Source organism: Myxocyprinus asiaticus, chromosome 21 (genome assembly GCF_019703515.2).
Source record: "Myxocyprinus asiaticus isolate MX2 ecotype Aquarium Trade chromosome 21, UBuf_Myxa_2, whole genome shotgun sequence".
Lineage (NCBI taxonomy): Eukaryota > Metazoa > Chordata > Actinopteri > Cypriniformes > Catostomidae > Myxocyprinus > Myxocyprinus asiaticus.
This window is the reverse complement of record NC_059364.1, coordinates 30,196,499-30,217,276: the sequence shown is the minus strand read 5'-3', so window position 1 is coordinate 30,217,276 and position 20,778 is coordinate 30,196,499. Positions and strand designations below refer to the sequence as shown.

Sequence of the window (20,778 nt, the reverse complement as noted above, 5' to 3'; positions counted from 1 at the left end):
GAATCATTTAGCTTCAAACAATATGTGGGTGTGCAATTTTATTAAAGATGCTTTGCTTACAGCTTATAATAAGAATATCTCAGAATTGAAATGCACAGGTGATTACAGTGATGTTCATGTCCATTAAAAGCTAATATACAAACAAATATAATGCAAAAAATAAAGTGCCATATTTAATTGACTTTAAAATGCTACATCAGTCAATATAAAGGTGCAGTGATCTGTCTCACAGATATTGTAGTGCAGTTATGACAAAACAACAAAGCATATATGTTGAATACTTAATGTATACATATGTTTTATTTTTAACACTAGATAAAGGTAAAGTAGAAGTCTCCGATACACCATTACTGTAAGCTTACTTCATAACAAAATATTGACATTTACACACTCAGCTTTGCTTTGTTTAGTTGGTGGTTGATGTACTATAAATATATAATACACAAATACAGGTGCATCTCAATAAATTAGAATGTCATGGAAAAGTTCATTTATTTCAGTAATTCAACTCAAATTGTGAAACTCGTGTATTAAATAAATTCAGTGCACACAGACTGAAGTAGTTTAAGTCTTTGGTTCTTTTAATTGTGATGATTTTGGCACACATTTAACAAAAACCCACCAATTCACTATCTCAAAAAATTAGAATATGGTGACATGCCAATCAGCTAATCAACTCAAAACACCTGCAAAGGTTTCCTGAGCCTTCAAAATGGTCTCTCAGTTTGGTTCACTAGGCTACACAATCATGGGGAAGACTGCTGATCTGACAGTTGTCCAGAAGACAATCATTGACACCCTTCACAAGGAGGGTAAGCCACAAACATTCATTGCCAAAGAAGCTGGCTGTTCATAGAGTGCTGTATCCAAGCATGTTAACAGAAAGTTGAGTGGAAGGAAAAAGTGTTGAAGAAAAAGATGCACAACCAACCGAGAGAACCGCAGCCTTATGAGGATTGTCAAGCAAAATCGATTCAAGAATTTGGGTGAACTTCACAAGGAATGGACTGAGGCTGGGGTCAAGGCATCAAGAGCCACCACACACAGACATGTCAAGGAATTTGGCTACAGTTGTCGTATTCCTCTTGTTAAGCCACTCCTGAACCACAGACAACGTCAGAGGCGTCTTACCTGGGCTAAGGAGAAGAAGAACTGGACTGTTGCCCAGTGTTCCCAAGTCCTCTTTTCAGATGAGAGCAAGTTTTGTATTTCATTTGGAAACCAAGGTCCTAGAGTCTGGAGGAAGGGTGGAGAAGCTCATAGCCCAAGTTGCTTGAAGTCCAGTGTTAAGTTTCCACAGTCTGTGATGATTTGGGGTGCAATGTCATCTGCTGGTGTTGGTCCATTATGTTTTTTGAAAACCAAAGTCACTGCACCCGTTTACCAAGAAATTCTGGAGCACTTCAGGCTTCCTTCTGCTGACCAGCTTTTTAAAGATGCTGATTTCATTTTCCAGCAGGATTTGGCACCTGCCCACACTGCCAAAAGCACCAAAAGTTGGTTAAATGACCATGGTGTTGGTGTGCTTGACTGGCCAGCAAACTCACCAGACCTGAACCCCATAGACAATCTATGGGGTATTGTCAAGAGGAAAATGAGAAACAAGAGACCAAAAAATGCAGATGAGCTGAAGGCCACTGTCAAAGAAACCTGGGCTTCCATACCACCTCAGCAGTGCCACAAACTGATCACCTCCATCCCACGCCGAATTGAGGCAGTAATTAAAGCAAAAGGAGCCCCTACCAAGTATTGAGTACATATACAGTAAATGAACATACTTTCCAGAAGGCCAACAATTCACTAAAAATGTTTTTTTTATTGGTCTTATGATGTATTCTAATTTTTTGAGATAGTGAATTGGTGGGTTTTTGTTAAATGTGAGCCAAAATCATCACAATTAAAAGAACCAAAGACTTAAACTACTTCAGTCTGTGTGCATTGAATTTATTTAATACACAAGTTTCACAATTTGAGTTGAATTACTGAAATAAATGAACTTTTCCACGACATTCTAATTTATTGAGATGCACCTGTATATTTATAAGTACAAACCATATATATGAGGTCTGTATGAAAATGCAAAACATAAAATACAAAAATCAGATATATACTCAAAAATTGCACAACAACATACAAAAATAAGGTTCAGTTATGACAACATTAGGAAAGATTTAGCACGTTAATGTGTGTATGGCATATTGATAGGATATTGGTCTTGGTGGACTAGATCTGCTACACTGCTACTGTAGAGTAAGTATGAAGAATTGCTACTGCCAGAACATACACGAACATACTGAGTTAAGCATGTGGCATATGTGGCATAAGGATGCTGCTACTGCACAATTAGAAAAAAAACAAGACATGCTGCATCAAGCATGTATGACATGCTGCTGCACAATTAGACATAAATACAATCTCCATGTAGCAGAAATAGACATGGAGCTGGGGAGGTAGAGGGTTTCAGAGAAAACTCTTGCAGTGCGCTGCAATAAAACTGGCTTTGCTTTTGCTTTTTACATGCAAACTGAGCAAATTTAAATGTTTGGCAAAGAGAGAGAATGCAAATTGATTGGCTACTCAATTACACGTAAAAGGACCTATCAGCTTAACATTGTAAGCCAATTGGCTTGACATGTCACATGTGAGCGAGCTGATAGGCTAACAGATAACAAGTTCAAAGAAACAATCAGCTTGTGCAGTTCAGAGTTTCATGCCTGAAGTAATTTCAGTTATGACAACTCTCAGAAAATATAGCTTGTTAATGTGGGTGTAGCCCTATTTGGACGGCAATTGTTTCTCAGGTTGACGTCTGTAAAAGTACATTTGCATGGCTCCCCGTGATAAAAACTCATGCATTTGGATGACAATTAAATCACAGGGGATGAGCAAGTTTTGTCATCATACTAACCCGGATATTAGCTTCTCACACGGTCAGTCACATGTCTGAGTCACATGTTCAACATGGCGATGAGGAAGCAACACTGGACACGTGAAGAAATGCTGAAAATTTCAGAAACAATTCAACAAAACTATTCACAACCATAAAGTATGGGAAGCGGCATGGTGAAAGGCATGTCAGAGTTCCCACTCACTGTGGTGGAGCGGCAATGTAAATTTATTATTGTGAATTTCTTCAAACATTTCTGTTACACAGTCTTCCATTGTTCACAACTGTACATTACCACCAGAGTTGTTAGCACACAGCGCAACTGTACGGCACTTAGCAGTGGTTAAAAAGGATTTCCAAAACGACTTTTGGATTATAAACTTGGAGATGTGAATTCGGACAGTAATTAAATTACCACACGTCCTTGGTGTTTGTCAAAAAACAGTAGGTAATTCAGCCTGGAATTTTCTTGTGGGAGGTGGGAGAAAAACACTCTGTTGCTGTCCGAATAGGGCTTAAGACATATTGATAGGATATTGGTCTTGGCAGACAAGATCTGCTGCACTGCTGCTGCTGCAGGGCAAGTACGGAGACTTGCTACTGCTGGAACATACACAGATATACTGAGTTAAGCATGTGGACATGCTGCTGCTGCACAATTAGAAAAACACAAGACATGCTGCATCAAGCACAATTAGACATAAATACAATCCCCCAACAAAGAAGGGAAGCTGCCCAAACACATAACACAAAATACAAAACACAATCCCCCAGACAAGCAGATCTTCCACCAAGACTTGTGTACTGCTGCTACTCCAAAGAGCCATGTGCACAGAGTGCATGCTTGTTAGGTGTGCCTTGGACTGCTTGGCCGAATCGCATTACAGTAATGAACTAAAACTCTATGTGTGCCTGGGCCTGCTTGGCCAAATGGCTTAAACGGCTAGTGACCTGATTCTTAATGTGTATCTGGACCAGGAAAGCACAGAGCTTATTTAACTAGTGACATAGCCTAGCTATGTGTGGATATTTTTAAACTAATGACCTAAGATAGTGATGTGTGTCAGTGCCTGATTTTGCTACAGCTTGATAAAGACACGCTTCTATGTGTCATGGTCAAAAGCAGACCTTACCGTGCAAGCTGTTGGAAAAAAGGCCCAGCAACCACCTGAGCAAATACCATTTTCAGAGAAAACTCTTGCAGCGACCTGCAGTGAAACCAGCTCACTTGCAAACTGAGCATATTTAATGTAATGCAAACAGAGAACACGCAAGTTGATTGGCTACACGATTACATGTCAAAAGACCTATTAGCTTTCTTGACATATCACATGTAAGCAAGCTGACTTGATAACAGATAACAACATTCAACATTCAACAACATTCAAGAACAACTTAGTAATTTGTGAAAATAAGTTATTTTTGTACCATTAATTTATGATAAAACACCTGGATTATCTCTCTTTAAATTTTCCTGGCAGTGAAAAGATTAAAGGAGGCTATAAAGAGTAAAGAATTTATACAAAAGTTGTATTTGAGATACACCATGTGTTTGTTACAAATATATAGGCCTACTGCTGTTGCATATACTGAATGATTGTGTTGTATCTTCAATAGCTAGTAGGTCATTGGGAGGGGACCATATTCTTAATAACAGGTTCTCTGTTGAGATATGTGGCCCAGTAAACCAAGTTAAAACTGCCAAAAAGAACTGGAAAGATGATGCGCGACATACGGTCAATTTTGCTGACACTGTTGAAGGTCTTCTTTGCCTCTTTAGCCATCGGTTGAGGTTTACTGGCCTCTGGTATGGCACTCTTAGAGACAGTGGGCAGAGCTGAGTCCTTAGCCATGTGCGGTGCATAGTTTGCCACAGCAACTGCATAAGCATTATTCTTTTTCAGAACAGATGTCTCCTTATTCTGTAGTCAGAAAAAGTTAGTTAATACATTGATACATGACACTGTTCAATCGATGATATCAAGCTAAAGGTTGGGAGTCATTAAGATACAAAAATGACAAAAATGTAGACACAAGACTGCACCAAAACACATAATGTAAGTGCCAGTTTCTGGTACTTTGATCTATTATGAATCCATCTGTGTATTAATTTGTTTGGATACACTTTATGTCTACAAGTTGGTTCACATAAAATAGCCTGGAGGTCTTGGGGGAAATTAACTGTTTGAACTAATTGTAGAGGTTTTCTGCCAGCAGCATCCCAAGGGCATTCTCACAAGACACATTATTATGTTTTGCACAGTTTTTCAATTGTTTGTCTTTGTAAATGAGTTAGATTAACATGATCTCATCTCAAGTATTTGTAGATAATCATATGTCAAGTACACTTTCGTGCGTTTTCATAGACACCAAAGTATACAGTGACGACATATTGACAGCATCTAAATGTAAACACTTTTATGTTTGAACAACTTGAGATGTACAAAAGTTTTATGAATCCTTTGGGGAACAATTGTGACAGTACACACACACACACACAGCATCAAATGAGTGAAACAGGTTAATATTAACACTGTAAAATCGACCCTGTACTTTGTAACATAACACTGACAGTATATTTCATACTTGTTTATCTTCAATGATAATTAAATTCAGCCATACAAAAATAAGTATAATAAGTATCTCTAAAGCTGTACATTACTGTACATAAAAGCGCTTGTGCTGATACTGTGAATACATTGATATTGTATATTTCAGTCTATGTACAAATTTCTATGAATACTAATGAGGCCATACTGGTTATATGTCTATATGACTGTTATATGGCTGTTTCATTGTATCTATTTATTTATTTATTCTTTCAGCTTCTTGAGCCAATTGTTTTGCATTTTTAAGAAGCCATGTCAAGTAAATAGTTATTACTTTTAAAAACGCATCTCAAAACCCCTGCGTTCAGTTCAATTCTGTTGCATTCCATCTAGCTCTTTTTAATTATGAACGTGTCTAGTGTGAACAGCCCTTAAGTTTACTCATCTAAATAACATACATCTTCCCAATGAAAATGATCAAAGCCACCAAATGTGCCCAACTCCACAATCAAAGACTAGTCTGTGTAGTCATTGTTACCTTATCATTGACAATGCTCTTGCCATCCCAGGCCCAGCCACGCTTGGTGAAGTAGTTTACTGTGGCAAACTCGATAAGAGCAGAGAAAACAAATGCGTAGCACACAGCAATGAACCAGTCCATGGCTGTGGCATAGGCCACTTTTGGTAAAGAGTTGCGAGCACTGATGCTCAGAGTGGTCATCGTTAGGACTGTAGTCACACCTAGGGCAGTATAAAAAAACAAAGCTCAGAGACTGCTGTATTTACAGTTACCGCATTAGAATTGCAGCGTGCCTCGCTGCAAATAATTACTAGCATTTATGCTGTTTGCCTCATTTGTAGAGACCCATTACCAAAAGGACATGTGTAAGGCAAGAGAAAAAAAATGAACATAAATTAACATTAATTCAGTTCACATTTGCAAGGACATCATGTTGACAGCACAGATGTACACGTGTGATCCCAAATGCCCTCGGCTAATGAAATTAAGTTCATTTCAGCAGTCAGTCAGTCAGTCATATGCCCTGAGTCACCCTCTTGTCCCCATTTTCAACCACTGGATTTCAGAAGCATGTCTTATTCGGGCCAGATATCAACAAAGCAGATTCTACACTAACTATTAAATAGATGCTAAAACCATAGTTATTTTTTATAATTAATATGCAGTTTTCATGACCTCAAATTAATTTAGAGACTATATGGAGTATTTTCACACTGCATGACCATTTATAAAGGTGATTAAAAGGGTGAAAACCCAAGCAAAATGGTAACCAGTCACAGCACCTAAAATACATATATTGCCTTGTACATTCATATTAAAATGTAAACCAAAAATCTTGATGTTGATAAAAAAAAAATCATGGACATGTTGTGCAACAACAGTCTAGGAGTCTGTGTGTTTAATTTAAATGTGCCAAAAAAATAGTGCTCTGCTGTTTGTCTGTGCTTGCAGCTATTTTACAGTTCGTCTCTTGAGCTTGGAAGGAAATTGAAACTGCTGGAGAGAAAATAAAAAATGACAAACCAAACATGAGCTCTTCCCATGACTGCATCAATAATTCAATCAGAACAACAAAATCAGCATGCTAAATTCATTTTGCGTGAAAATACGTACACAGCCAACAAATAAATATGTGCCATTTGAGCAATGCACTGAATTAGAAAACTTTCCACATTATGTTTCTGATACACAAAAACATTACATTACATTATGTTCTCCATAAGAGAGATATGGGAGACACAAACACATGCTCACCCACCAAAAACTGTGCGTGCAGGGACGGATTCTCGATTTAGCCAAAAAGACACCTGGGACAGGATGACTGTCATGATGCAGGGCAGGTATGTCTGAATCACAAAGTATCCAATCTTCCTCTTCAGATGGAAATGGGCAGTCATCACTGTATATTCACCTACACAGCGGGAGAGAAGGAGAGAGAGACCAGAAGGAGACCAGATGGATCCTGTTTCGTGATTGTTTGAGAATATCTTGCAAAACATGTTGTCAACTAACCAGTGTTGGACTTGATGGTTTCCTTGCCAACCGTCTGACCCATTAGGTCATACTGGTTTAGTCTAGATCCGTCTGGAGCTACTTCCACTGATAAGGTGGCATTACGTGTCCAAACATATGTCACCTCGTTCAAAGTGTAAGCATCTACACACAGAAGAAACGAATTAAATTAAAAACTGAAGAACAGATACATATTTGTTCGTGTTAATGACGTTCTTGCGACATGACGTCATGACATGTGGTCACAAGACATGCAAGGACCAATGACGTTTGATGTTATCAAAGTAGTCGCCATATTGATTTCACGCTGTATATGGGAGTTGATCAATTATGAATTACATTTTCATTCTGTTCATCACACAAATTGATTATATGCCTTCAGAAGACTTGGAATATAACAAACGAGTCGAGTGGACTACTTTTATGACACTTTTGGATGCTTCTTTTTTAAGCTTCAACCTCGTGCAACCCCACGTACATACACTATATTGCCAAAAGTATTCGCTCATCTGCTTTTAGACACATATGAACTTAAGTGACATCCCATTCTTAATCCATAGGGTTTAATATGATGTCAGCCCACCCTTTGCAGCTATAACAGCTTCAACTCTTCTGGGAAGGCTTTCCACAAGATTTAGGAGTGTGTTTATGGGAATTTTTGACCATTCTTCCAGAAGCGCATTTGTGATGTCAGACACTGATGTTGGACGAGAAGGCCTGGCTCGCAGTCTTCGCTCTAATCCATCCCAAAGGTGCTCTATCGGGTTGAGGTCAGGACTCTGTGCAGGCCAGTCAAGTTCTTCCACACCAAACTCGCTCATCCATGTCTTTATGGACCTTGCTTTGTGCACTGGTGAGCAGTCATGTTGGAACAGGAAGGGGCCATCCCCAAACTGTTCCCACAAAGTTGGGAGCATGGAATTGTCCAAAATCCCTTGGTATGCTGAAGCATTCAGAGTTCCTTTCACTGGAACTAAGGGGCCAAGCCCAGCTCCTGAAAAACAACCCCACACCATAATCCCCCCTCCACCAAACTTCACAGTTGGCACAATGCAGTCAGACAAGTACCGTTCTCCTGGCAACCGCCAAACCCAGACTCGTCCATCAGATTGCCAGATGGAGAAGCGTGATTCGTCACTCCAGAGAATGCTTCTCCACTGCTCTAGAGTCCAGTGGCGGCGTGCTTTACACCACTGCATCCAACGCTTTGCATTGCACTTGGTGATGTATGGCTTGGATGCAGCTGCTTGGCAATGGAAACCAATTCCATGAAGCTCTCTACGCACTGTTCTTGAGCTAATCTGAAGGCCACATGAACTTTGGAGGTCTGTAGCGATTGACTCTGCAGAAAGTTGGCGACCTCTGCTCACTATGCGCCTCAGCATCCGCTGACCCCGCTCTGTCATTTTACGTGGCCTACCACTTCGTGGCTGAGTTGCTGTCATTCCCAATCGCTTCCACTTTGTTATAATACCACTGACAGTTGACTGTGGAATATTTAGTAGCGAGGAAATTTCATGACTGGACTTGTTGCACAGGTGGCATCCTATCACAGTACCACGCTGGAATTCACTGAGCTCCTGAGAGTGGCCCATTCTTTCACAAATGTTTGTAGAAGCAGTCTGCATGCCTAGGTGCTTCATTTTATACACCTGTGGCCATGGAAGTGATTGGAACACCTGAATTCAATTATTTGGATGGGTGAGCGAATACTTTTGGCAATATAGTGTATGCGTGGACATTGTATTTTGGCTTCGCTATACGCAATGCATAATTTAATTTAATTTATACCGACTGATCTCAGTTCAGAAGAATCTGTGCTGTCAGTAAAGGGTTAAACTTTCGACGTACGGAGCCATGAGACAAAAAAACATGGCACCGATCACAGCAGAGTTTGTCTTTGGGAGAAACACCAACAAAACTACATCTGGTAAGAAACTTGTTTAAGTTTTTACATTTAAACATTTTTGAGTCAAAAGATTAGTGTCTCTATTTTCATCCGATATGCCATTTTTTTAAATCTGAGCAATTAATCGAGAAACGCCATGCTGCAAAACACAATGTACTTTAGCGCTATTTTCCCTTAGAAATCATATATTTACTGTGTATTTTTACATTGAGAATCAATGGGTTCATCCAAAAGCTGAAAAGTTTTGCTTTCAGAGGCTTTATATGGAGTTAGGATGAAAATAAGGTGCATTTCGAACTGTTCTGAGACCAGAGCAGACAGACAGCACACTGGAGGTTAAGTCATTCACTACATAGGGAGCAAGGGAGCATCCCCATAGCTTTCCTATGAAGCCAAGTGCATTCAATACATACTTCCTATCAAAAGTTCAGTTTCAGGCTGCAGATGATGTTTGGACCACTCAACAGGTTTGGCAGACATGAGACAATGATAATCAGTACATAGATTCTGAATGTTTTATGCAAAATGTTATTTGAACATGATTTTTATTTGTATAGTATTTGATTTGTTCTTTTCCCAATACATTAGTTCAAAAGCAGTTTTACAGAAAATCAGCTGTGATGTCTGTTACATCTTAAAAACATGAATAAACAATACTCCTGGAAACATAATAAACAATTTGATCAAATAAATCTGACTTTCTATAGCTTGGTATTATTTAAAATGTCACAACTTAGTCCCACTGTCCATATATGTGGACATCTATTTTAGGAAAACTATTTGATCTAGAATTTTTTTGATTATTATTATTGTCTGTATGTTTATTAGGTGCTTCTTGTAACAATTCAATAAGGGAAATGTAAAATGCACACAGCAGTCACGCTCAGGTCTCAGGAGGTTCAAGTGAGTCACTACCAGCTGCCTTTGTTATTAAATTTGAGATCTAGACATACTTTAAAATTCTTTTTGTGTTCTGGAGAAGAAAGAAAGTCATATAGGTTTGAAACGACATGACTGTGAGGAAATAATGACAGAAGTTTCATTTTGGGGTGAACAAATTCTTTAAAGGCTCAGTGCACATTTACCCTTGCATGGCTAAATCCTGCTGGCAAAATAAAGTAATCTCAGTGGGAATCTGTACGATCAGGAATTTCACCTGACGGATTTTCTGTGATTTTCAAATACAAGGGTGAATGTGACCGTAAATAAGGAATTTATGAGGAATATATATATAAGGGATTTCAAATCGAACCGTCTACCAAAGAAAACATCTGTCACTTAAGTGGAAATTTACCGTTAGACATTCACAGGGTTGTGAGGGTTACTTTTGAAATGTATTCCACTACAGATTACAGAAAACATGCTGTAAAATGTAATTTGTAACGTATTCCATTAGATTACTCAAGGTCAGTAACGTATTATAAATACTTTGGATTACTTCTTCAGCACTGGTAGATTTTTTCACTTGTTTTGACTATAAAAACTCTGCCAGTACAGTAAGACAAAATACACATGTTAAAAATACATTCTCTGAAAAACCTAAATATCTTATGCAGTGTTGTTTCTAAAACAAAATAAATCAAATTGAATTGAAAGGATTTTTAGATATGTTTACAGGAAAACAATACAAAAATTATCATTAAGAATAAAATTTTATCCCTAATATCAAGGGTCTTACTAGAAAAAAAGAAATTATGATCTAACGTGAATTTTCTTGATAAAAAAATATGATCGTGCATGTAAAATGGCTAGAAATAGCAATAAAGCTGACAATTTACACAAGGTTTATTTCTATTTCTTCTGCTCCAAACTTACTTCAAACGTACTTCTCTGTCTGCTCGTATGAAAGTGTTTCACCGCTGTTCAAATGCACTTTGGATCGCATCATTTATATGTTTAAATGTTTTCCATCTGAAAGGACTAAATATTAAATGAAACAAATGACAATAAAATGCAAAGTAATCACTTCAGTAATCAAAATACTTTTGAATGTAACTGTATTGTAATTACCAATTATTTAAATTGTAACTGTAGTGGAATGCCGTTACTTATATTTTGTATTTTAAATATGTAATCCAGTTACATGTATTCCGTTACTCCCCAACCCTGGACATTCACTTCGGATGCCAAATGTTTTTCTTTCTCCAGAAGTCCATGTTGCCGAAAATATGTTAATAATACTCCTCACATTAAGCCACCAAAATGAACAAAACTACGGTGTCTTTTCCACATTTCTGAGACAGCGGTCGTTTAACCGAGAGGATGGCTCATCTTGCACTGTTTGCAACTAATATGCAAGGGGTAAAACAGTTCAATAATCTCATAAGCAATATATTTTTTGTAATTAAAATGATGCTGTATACAGTTTTCTGGATAGTAAGAAATATTTATGGATGGTAAATTTTCTCAATTCACTCACCATTGGCATGTGTGGAAAAAAGGTTAATTTTGAACCCTGTGTGATTACAACACTCTAGCTTGTCCCTCAGTGCACCATGATAACAAAATATATTTTTTGCATTTTCACTTACAGCTGCCAAATTTAAGTGGACAGGAATGGAAATCCATTGGAAAGTCCTCAAGATGCATTGGACATTCAGCTTGCACTGTCAATCTGTTGTGACAAATGCGCACACATACACAAACACATTAAAAAGAGTCACAATTCTGTGTTGTTATGCAAATGTGAAAGGTTTACATTCATACATGTAGTAATGTATGTGCACCTCATAGTGTATAGTAGAGTGCCATTCTCCATGATGCGTAGCAGTTTGTTAGGCATGGTCATGTTATGAGCCACAGATTTCTTGCCGTTATGAAAAAAAGTGTCTGGCGTCCAGATTTTACTGGCCATCAGGTTGTTGAGACGCAGAATATTCATCGGCCCATGAAACTTCAGCCGCTCGTCTGTCCAGCGTTGGCGGAAAAACACATCCACTGTGTATTCCTGAGGACAGAGAGGGATGGGGACTTTTGAAGCTAAGGGTCTGTGCACATTGGCGTGTTCTTATGCTCAAAAACAGCTAGATGCAGCGCAGCAGAATGGAACAGAACACAAGGGTCTCAAGATGAGTTTTTAAAAGCTGAACTTCTTTTTTTACCTCATTAATATACAGTTTAACTTCTAAAGAAATGAATAGTACTTAAAATAGGCTTAAAATCATGTACACTTGAGATGTGGACTCCAGTTATATCAGTTACATAATAAAAACTGCTTTAATTTACAATGAGCTGGGCTGCCTCATGGGGGTTGCCATTTAAGATCACATGAACAGACTTTAAAAAAAAAAATTAATAAAGGGTTAGTTAACCCAAAAATAAAAGTTCTCTTATCAACCACTGGAGTCTAATGGATTTCTTTTACTCTGCCTTTTTGTGCTTTTTGGGGCTTCAAAGTTCTGGCCACCATTCATTTGCATTGTAAGGACCTACAGAGCTCAGATATTCTTCTAAAAATCTTAATTTGTGTACAGCAGAAGAAAGAAAGTCATACACATCTGGGATGGCATAAGGGTGGGTAAATGATGAGAGAATGTATACATTTTTGGGTGAACTATCCCTTTAATGTCAAAAACATCTTACATGAGAAATTGTTGCTGAAATACTACTTGCTTTATCTCAGTAACCACAAAATAAAGTAATCATGACTATGGCATCCACACTGTTAGGCGTCAGTATAAGTCTAAAACGACTTTCATATTGACTAACATAAAAAACTGTAACATTTACTTGACATGGACTCTAAAAATACAGCACTCATGGCACGAGACGCTGAAAAAACAGCCAGACATGGCATAACGGTAAAAGACGTCCGTCCAGCGCATGTTTAAATAGACTAAATAAAAAAAATGCACCAATATCTAAATATCTAAAAAAAATATATATATAAAAAGTATGTAAAAGACAAAAGAAGCTCCATCTGCAAATAATTTTTCAGTTCATTCTATATCTTTTTGTCTCTGGGTAATTGTGTGTGTTTGGGTAATCTTTCTTTCTATAGGACTAGAAAGTAGCAAAGTGTCAGAACCACTTCACATCACTGCATATCTCAGAATCCCTCGTGCACTATGCTGCCCCAGACCGACCCCTGAGGTGAAGATGGGCATTCAGTTTCCATGGCAGCAGAGAGACAGGAAAACTCAATATAATGCACGTAAGAGATTATACTTATACTCCCACACTCATACACAAACGATAATACTCTGTGACAGTATATGCTGTCACTGAAGTGCCAGGGCTTCCCAGCACTCACAGCACACATCTGTAATGCATCACTCCCTTCCCATTCTTTTCCTCTCTCGATAAGCTTTCACAATGCCACAATCCTATTGGAGCAAAAAACCTATTACGGTTCCATACTAAGTTAATTCCAGCACAGTAATAACATCTACATCCTACATCTGATGCAAACTTTGGGGAAAGCTTGTTCTGGATGTTTGATATTCTTGCCAAAATCTTGCAACATTACCCTTCATAATGCAGGAGTCCCAGAGAACCCCCCCCCCCCCCAGCAAATAGACAATACTAGTCACTTTCCATATTGTCATATCATATCCATGGCACAGTATGATTGATAAAAAAAATAACGTTTATGTGTTCCTTCAGTGTGTATGTCTATTTAAAGTCAATGTAATGTTCCTAGGAGTGTGGAACTGTGTAGCACTAGTGATGAGCTGGAATACTACAGACTGATCAGGCCAATAAAAAAGACACTTAAGCAGTGCTCTGTCAGACTGTTGCCCACACAAGATTTATGTGACACAAACACTAGATATAATACTAGCGGTGTGCAATATAGGCTACACTGGGGTCCAACATTCTGAAACCATAGTGAAAATGCTTCTATTTTGTATTCTTTTATAATTGAATACAAACACTTTAATGACAAATTATGATCAGCACAACAATTTAAGTGAAAATTTGAAAATTCAAATTTCAGAATAAGTATTTGTTATGTCCCCCATTTACTTTAATGTCAACATGCACTCGAACTGGCATGGACTCCTCAAGTTTGTGCAAAATCTGATGATTTATGTTATTCCAGCATGATTTGAGAATATTCCAAAGAGCATCTAGTGCCTTTTAAATGAAGCAAAGAAATCTGACATTTTGTACAAAGGAGTTAACATGGTCAGTGTCACAAATTTGCTTATCTAGTTTTCATGCATCTTAAAATATTTCTGGTAATACTTTACAATAAGGTTTCATTCGACCACATTAGTTAATGCACTAGGTATCATGAACAAACAATTAACTATATATATTTGACCGCATTTATAAATCTTTGTTAATGTTAGTTAATAAAAATATAATTGTTCATTGTTAGTTCATGTTAGTTCATAGTGCATTAACTAAAACATTTGATTTAAAAAATGTATTAGTATATGTTGAAATTAACATGAACTAAGATTAATAAATGCTGTAAAAGTGTTATTCATTGTTAGTTCATGTTAACTAATGTTGTTAACTTTTGTTAACAAATGGAACCTTATTGTAAAGTGTTACCATAAATCTTAAATATTTCTTCAACATTTTATGCAATAGCTTTTCTTTGTTTTACATTTTTATTTACAGGTTTAAATAAAAGCAGAAATCCCACATTTTCAATGTAGTCTCAGACTTTTCGACCCATCTGTACCTAAGCTTTATTACAGTAATATTAGTAATTGTTTAATTATCACCATTGTTTGATATATAGCTCATAAAAAATTCACTTTTCTTCCAATTCAAACAGTACACTACTGTATTTCTATACCAGATGTCAATCCATTCATCATACTGTCCATTACAATGTTCGGATGTATTTAGTATGTTTTAGGGCTTTTGTTTCTTTGCTTGCTTTTTACTTTTTATTTGTTTATTTATTTATTTTTATTTATTTATTTAGCCTTTTCAGCATTATAGTAAAACTTTATTATATCAACAATCCTAATGGTTATTGGCCACTGCATGAAATCTTTAATGAATATAGGCCATCATTTCTATATATAGCCTACATACTGTATGCATCCCTATATACTGTGGCATCTAAGAGCCAATAATCGACCAGGCAAAAATAAAACTGTTGGAAGGATACACAGCTTTTACATAATCTGAAAGTCTTACATACCATACGTACTCCATAAATCCACAGAGGAATTACAAAGAAGACAAGTGCATTATTTTCTAAATAATTACAAAAACGAACTGTAGTAATACTGTAACATACAGTACAATTCTCTCTAATCTAACACATTATCCAACAGGGGATTGAAGAGAAGTACTATAGTAATGAATGGAGAACTGAGGCAAAGATTCAAGCAAAGTACTCAGGTAAACCATCCCATGAGCAGCCAGAGGGGGAAAAAAATACATGACAGAAAAAAGAAAAAGAAAAAAATAGATATACTATGGTTATCATCCTCTTACCAAGTCAAGAGCACATACATTCCTATTCCAGAATCTGTGAGAGTGTTCAGTGGGGTTAAAAACACTCACAGAGCAGTAAAATTCAATAAACAAATAATGAATTTAAAATCCTTTTTCTTCCATTTGGACATATTTTCTTTATTCTAAATATTTAAGAGCAGAGTGTGTGAAGTTGGGAGCAGAAGAGTACCACGAAAAGCTTTTAGCCAGCACCAGGTACCAAATGCTATGAATAGACAACAGATGAAAAACAAGCTCTGAGAGAGAGAGTTGGTGGGGTATGAATAGAGAAAGAGAAGAGGATCTGAATATGATAAATATGTGATAAATCTTTCATTAAATTTCAGTAGATGTTTTGTGAGATGTGAGAGGTCTTACCATGTCTGTATCTGAAACTGGCCCAAAACTGGTCACATAGATATCGGTCCTCACTTCTGTCACCCGGTCTGTCACACAGCAAATGGAAACTCCAAATTTACAATGTAATCAACCAGAAATGTGACTCAGTTGATATTAGAGGAACAGTTCACCCAAAACTGAACATTTTGTCATCTTACTCTAATGTCATCCCGACCCAACATTATTTTCTTTCATGTCCAAGTTGCTCTTTTTCCGCGTAATGAAAGTGGGTGGTGATTCATGCTGCCAAGCTACAAAAAGGGCAAAACAGCACCATAAAAGTATCATTAAAGTAGTCCACATGACTTGTGCCCTTTTAGTCTTCTGAAGACTAATTCAAAAATGGCACTTTTGAATGCATCGCACGAAGTTTGATGTCATTGACACCAAACAACACGTGCCACGTGACCGATTGTGACTCGTCAAGCTTACAAATCATGACCGCAAATGAGATTTTAGATCTACGGCCGAGTAGAAGACAGGGGCATTTCTAGGGTAAGTGGATATTCGGGGCTTTGCCCAGACCTCTGTGGATACATAAGGCCACCTTTGATGTAATAGCAATATAATATAAAACACTTTATAATAACAGCTTTATACAGTAGCTTATTATTGATTTGTCTGGTGTTTTTAGCTTAGTTTAGAAGATAGCAGGTTGTAAATATGCCAAAGCATGTGCTCATAAGAAAAAAACAGATTGCCAGATTTGGCAAAGTTTGCGAAGTTCATAGAATCGTGTCTTAATAAAATGTCCTGGCTCATGAAAAATTGCAATTCCTCCAGCACAAACAGGTATATAATTTTTTGTTTTAAGAGTTATATATCTAAACATTTGGAACTGACCAAATGTTTAGAGAAATATTGATATTAACAGCTAATATTGTGTGTTAAAACAGCTGCTTTAACAGAAGACATACATTAACCTGCCCAAGCACAAACAGTCTGTCTGGGTCAGATGACCCTTCGGGCATGGGCTGCAGCTGCCCAAACCCTGTAAAGGTTTTTACTGCTTCTTTATCCTTTTTCTCATCAGACGAATTGTGTGGTGTGTGTTTTTTAACTCAAAAATGTAGGATATACATTTCAGATCACCTCATTTTTCCAATACACCCCAAATTTCCGTCTCTCAATCAAATACACGAGAGCGATGGATGCACACAGCAGTTTCACTTTCGCTGTTTGGAATAGCATACTAGCTTACTGCTCTTACTAGTTTGGCCATATCTATAAATTGCAGAAACAGTAAGAGTAGTATGGTTGTATGCTATAGCGAACACAGCCGCTGAGTCCGCACGCCGGCAACTTTCTGCTCATACTAAAGCAGGGGAGGAAAACAACTTAGCAACCACTGGAAAAATATAAATGTACAGTACAGTGATGAGGGAGAAAGAATTCGGGGCTAGAGAAAAATGAGCCCAGGGCTATCTAAGCTTCTGGTGTAAGATTATCAGTGAACAACGTCTTCAATTTCAGACTCCTCCTTACACAAAGCTATCATATAGTTTCAGGAGACTTGGAATATAGCACACAAATTGTATGGATTACTTTTACAGTGATATTTTCGTCCTTTTGGAGCTTGGTAGTATAAATCACATTTCAGATTCCTAGTATGGAAAACAGAAGCTCAGAAACTGCCTAAGATTTCCTTTTATGTGTCACAAAATAAAGAAAATAATACAGGGTTAGAATGACACATGGTTGAGTACAAGTGATGACAAATTTTCCATTTTGGGTGAACTATTCCTTTAACTTGCCATTAACGGTACTACCATGGCAACACTTCATCTAAGCTCTTAGCTCAACCGTCTGTCCACTGACTCCTGTGGCATGGTCTATAAATGTGTTCTTGTGTCTCTGTAAATGTAAGGATAAAAAAGGAAACACTCCCAAAACCTATTTGCCTAATGGTACATTTTGCATGATCCATTCTGTCTTTCATGTTACCAGACTCAGAGCGTACACACAATGGCACATAAATATATATTAACACTGACAGACTATACAGGCAGGATTTGTTGATTGTTAAGTGTGGCTCAGATTCCTGGTATTGTTTTCCTCGCCTTCATTTAGTGGTCTCAGGCATAACTTTAACTTCTCAGATCATATTAACAACTCATTATAATTAAATGAGGTCAGATTGAAAATACATGCAAACATGAGACTGTACAGTATGTATGAAAATCCTAAACAGAAATTACACTATGACCGTAACATTGCACATTAGCACATTGTTAAGAGTATATAAGTGTAATACCTACTTCAGGAAATTAGGTTGCTAAAATGACTCTCGGAAATGACACTCATTCCCCAATCATCACACAGCTGAATATAAAACTGGGGTCAACCAAAGTCTCTTTCATGGCAAGTCAGTCCAATCAGCCCTCATCATGGGAACACTCCCGAGTAAGCTATTTTCTATGGATACAAGTGGCATAAACGTAAAGCTCCTATCTACTTGAATGGAAAAAGTCTGAAATCTACAGAATGGTCAAGATTATGCTCAAAGAACGTTCTCGACCTGACTGACAGGTGATGTATGTATCTAAAAGTTGTTAATTCAGGACTTTCTTTTCTACATCTGCCATACTGAGTGTTCCAATTTCTCCCATTAATATTTATACAAGTTGCAACTCCGTGCCCTTACCTCCGAGACCAGGTCTCAGCCTGTTGTCATAGCCATCAAGTAGTCTGTCCAAAATCCGTGTGAAGAGGGTGATGTTGTTTTTAAAGGCATCTGAACCTGACACCTCTGCTTCAGAACTACACAAGATACATTTGGTATCAAAAAGGTCTGTTAGTTGTGTTTACACCATACATACATGCATATTATTGATTATAGACCATATCAGCCAGGCCGGTTAATCTGCCGATATCTGGTATACAGTATTTGGAAGAAGTAATAGCTGTGCCTTGTGTCTGTTCCAAAATTTACAGACAGCCTTGTCAATGGATGATAAACAAATTCAGTTTTGTTCTGTTCTGCCATTGAAATACACATATTGGTTGACCACTACAGAGAATGTGAGAGAACGCTCTCAAGCACTCATCCGCATAGTGCTCTACACACTTTGTCCAAGGAAGTTATGAAGGGACGACCATCTGGCAAAATCACAAATATGGACAGGCTGAGATGCTAGCAGAACCAAAACACCTGAGACTTTTATCTCAGGAAACCTGCCTCCATATGGTCAATTTAGAAACCATACCCCTTTCCCTCTAGGTCTTTATGCATTATTTGATGCATGTGTATGTAACTAGATTTATTTTTAGTCATTAGTAATTTTGTGACCGTAAAACAAATCAGCACACTGCTATATTTTCGTGTATTTGTGCTTACCGTCCACGCCAAAGGGCCAGCAGAGAAAGGTAGATTAGGAATCCATGCGAATGGCCCCATCGCTGATTCATTGTTGTGTATTTCCTGCTAGAGAAGTAATTTCAGTCTGAATAAGTCAAGAACTATATGGGGATAAGTCAAGACAGTGACTTTTATTTCTGATAGTGAGCGTTCAGCGTTTGTAAATCCAAGGAACATTAAAGCGCGCACGCAGATCTCCAGCGCGCGCACTAGTGTCAGATGCGCAAGACTACGAGAGCCGTTTGGTGTCAAAAGTTTTTAAGTGTGGAAATGTTTCAGGTATAACAACCAGACTTATAGTACTTAGTTGTTTTAACTTAAATAAATAAAGTATGAGAATAAAGTATGAAATTGGAACGGACTCTTCGAGTAGCCTTGGATGGTTGGAGCGTCCGCCCATATTTACTGCTTCAGGAAATCGACCAGTCCTTTCCAACATAAAATAAAAAGCTATATTTACCTTAGTCGTTTGAAATTGTCGTCCAAAGCGCAGCTACTTTGATACAAAGAAGTAAGAAAAGTTGTGCCCCTGAAGCTCGCGCCTCCAGCGGTGTATCATCCGTATTATTCAGGGAAACTCCCAGGTTGCGCGCAAATGCATATGGACTGGCACTGTGAGAGTTCACTTATAAGTGTAATGATTTACTGGGACATGATTCACAGGCGTTCTGGTCGACAAGACACGCAATCCGTCTGTATCATGTGCAGCTTATCTGAGGGTTGTAGCGGCTTGTATGAAATGCACATAAGCGTGAACCCGGAGAGCATCAAGTAGCCAAAAGACGCAAGAAGGGACACCGGGTCCTAGAGCGAGCATAGCTTCACACTCGTGCCCCCTGGAGAGCGCACGAACATCATATGGTGTAGGCCAGGGGTGGCCAACTATTTTGGTAAAGGGGTCACATTGGGCTTTAAGTAGTGCATAGGGGGCCACATTGTATTCCTTTTGAGATACAATGTTCCGCATTGATTTTGTTTTTGTATCTTTTAAGGCCAGAAATATTTGTGTACACAATTTTCTGAAGTGTGTGACTAATGGGACTATTCTGCAATTGCCTAAAGTATTGTATTGCTCAACAAAGGTAGATACTATTCTATCAGGCATTAAAAAACTGAATTAAGGCTGAGCTTATTATAAATTACTTATTTTACCATCTTTACTTCCCTGTTAATTTATTATTCAATTTAACACTCCCTATATCAGGGGTTTGTTTCAATAATATAATAATAATAATA

General features: G+C 37.7%; 1 protein-coding gene across 3 annotated transcripts; it reads right to left on the bottom strand.

Moving 5' to 3' along the window:
- Positions 1-2,007: 2,007 nt before the first annotated feature.
- On the bottom strand, positions 2,008-20,288 carry LOC127412445 (gamma-aminobutyric acid receptor subunit alpha-2-like). Of its 3 annotated transcripts, none has more exons than XM_051648802.1 (10): positions 20,003-20,288; positions 19,522-19,608; positions 18,829-18,944; positions 16,164-16,231; positions 12,104-12,324; positions 11,909-11,991; positions 7,469-7,612; positions 7,215-7,367; positions 5,975-6,177; positions 2,008-4,809 (listed from the first exon to the last, which is right to left on the bottom strand). In XM_051648802.1, exons 2-10 carry the CDS (start codon positions 19,590-19,592, stop codon positions 4,513-4,515), a joined length of 1,356 nt encoding a protein of 451 aa, XP_051504762.1. In that variant the 5' UTR covers positions 19,593-19,608; positions 20,003-20,288; the 3' UTR covers positions 2,008-4,512. The 3 variants fall into 3 exon arrangements, with proteins under 3 accessions (XP_051504762.1, XP_051504763.1, XP_051504764.1); XM_051648803.1 differs by having other exon boundaries at positions 19,522-19,605; positions 20,003-20,008; XM_051648804.1 differs by lacking the exons at positions 18,829-18,944; positions 19,522-19,608; positions 20,003-20,288 and adding an exon at positions 18,443-18,576.
- Positions 20,289-20,778: the final 490 nt, after the last annotated feature.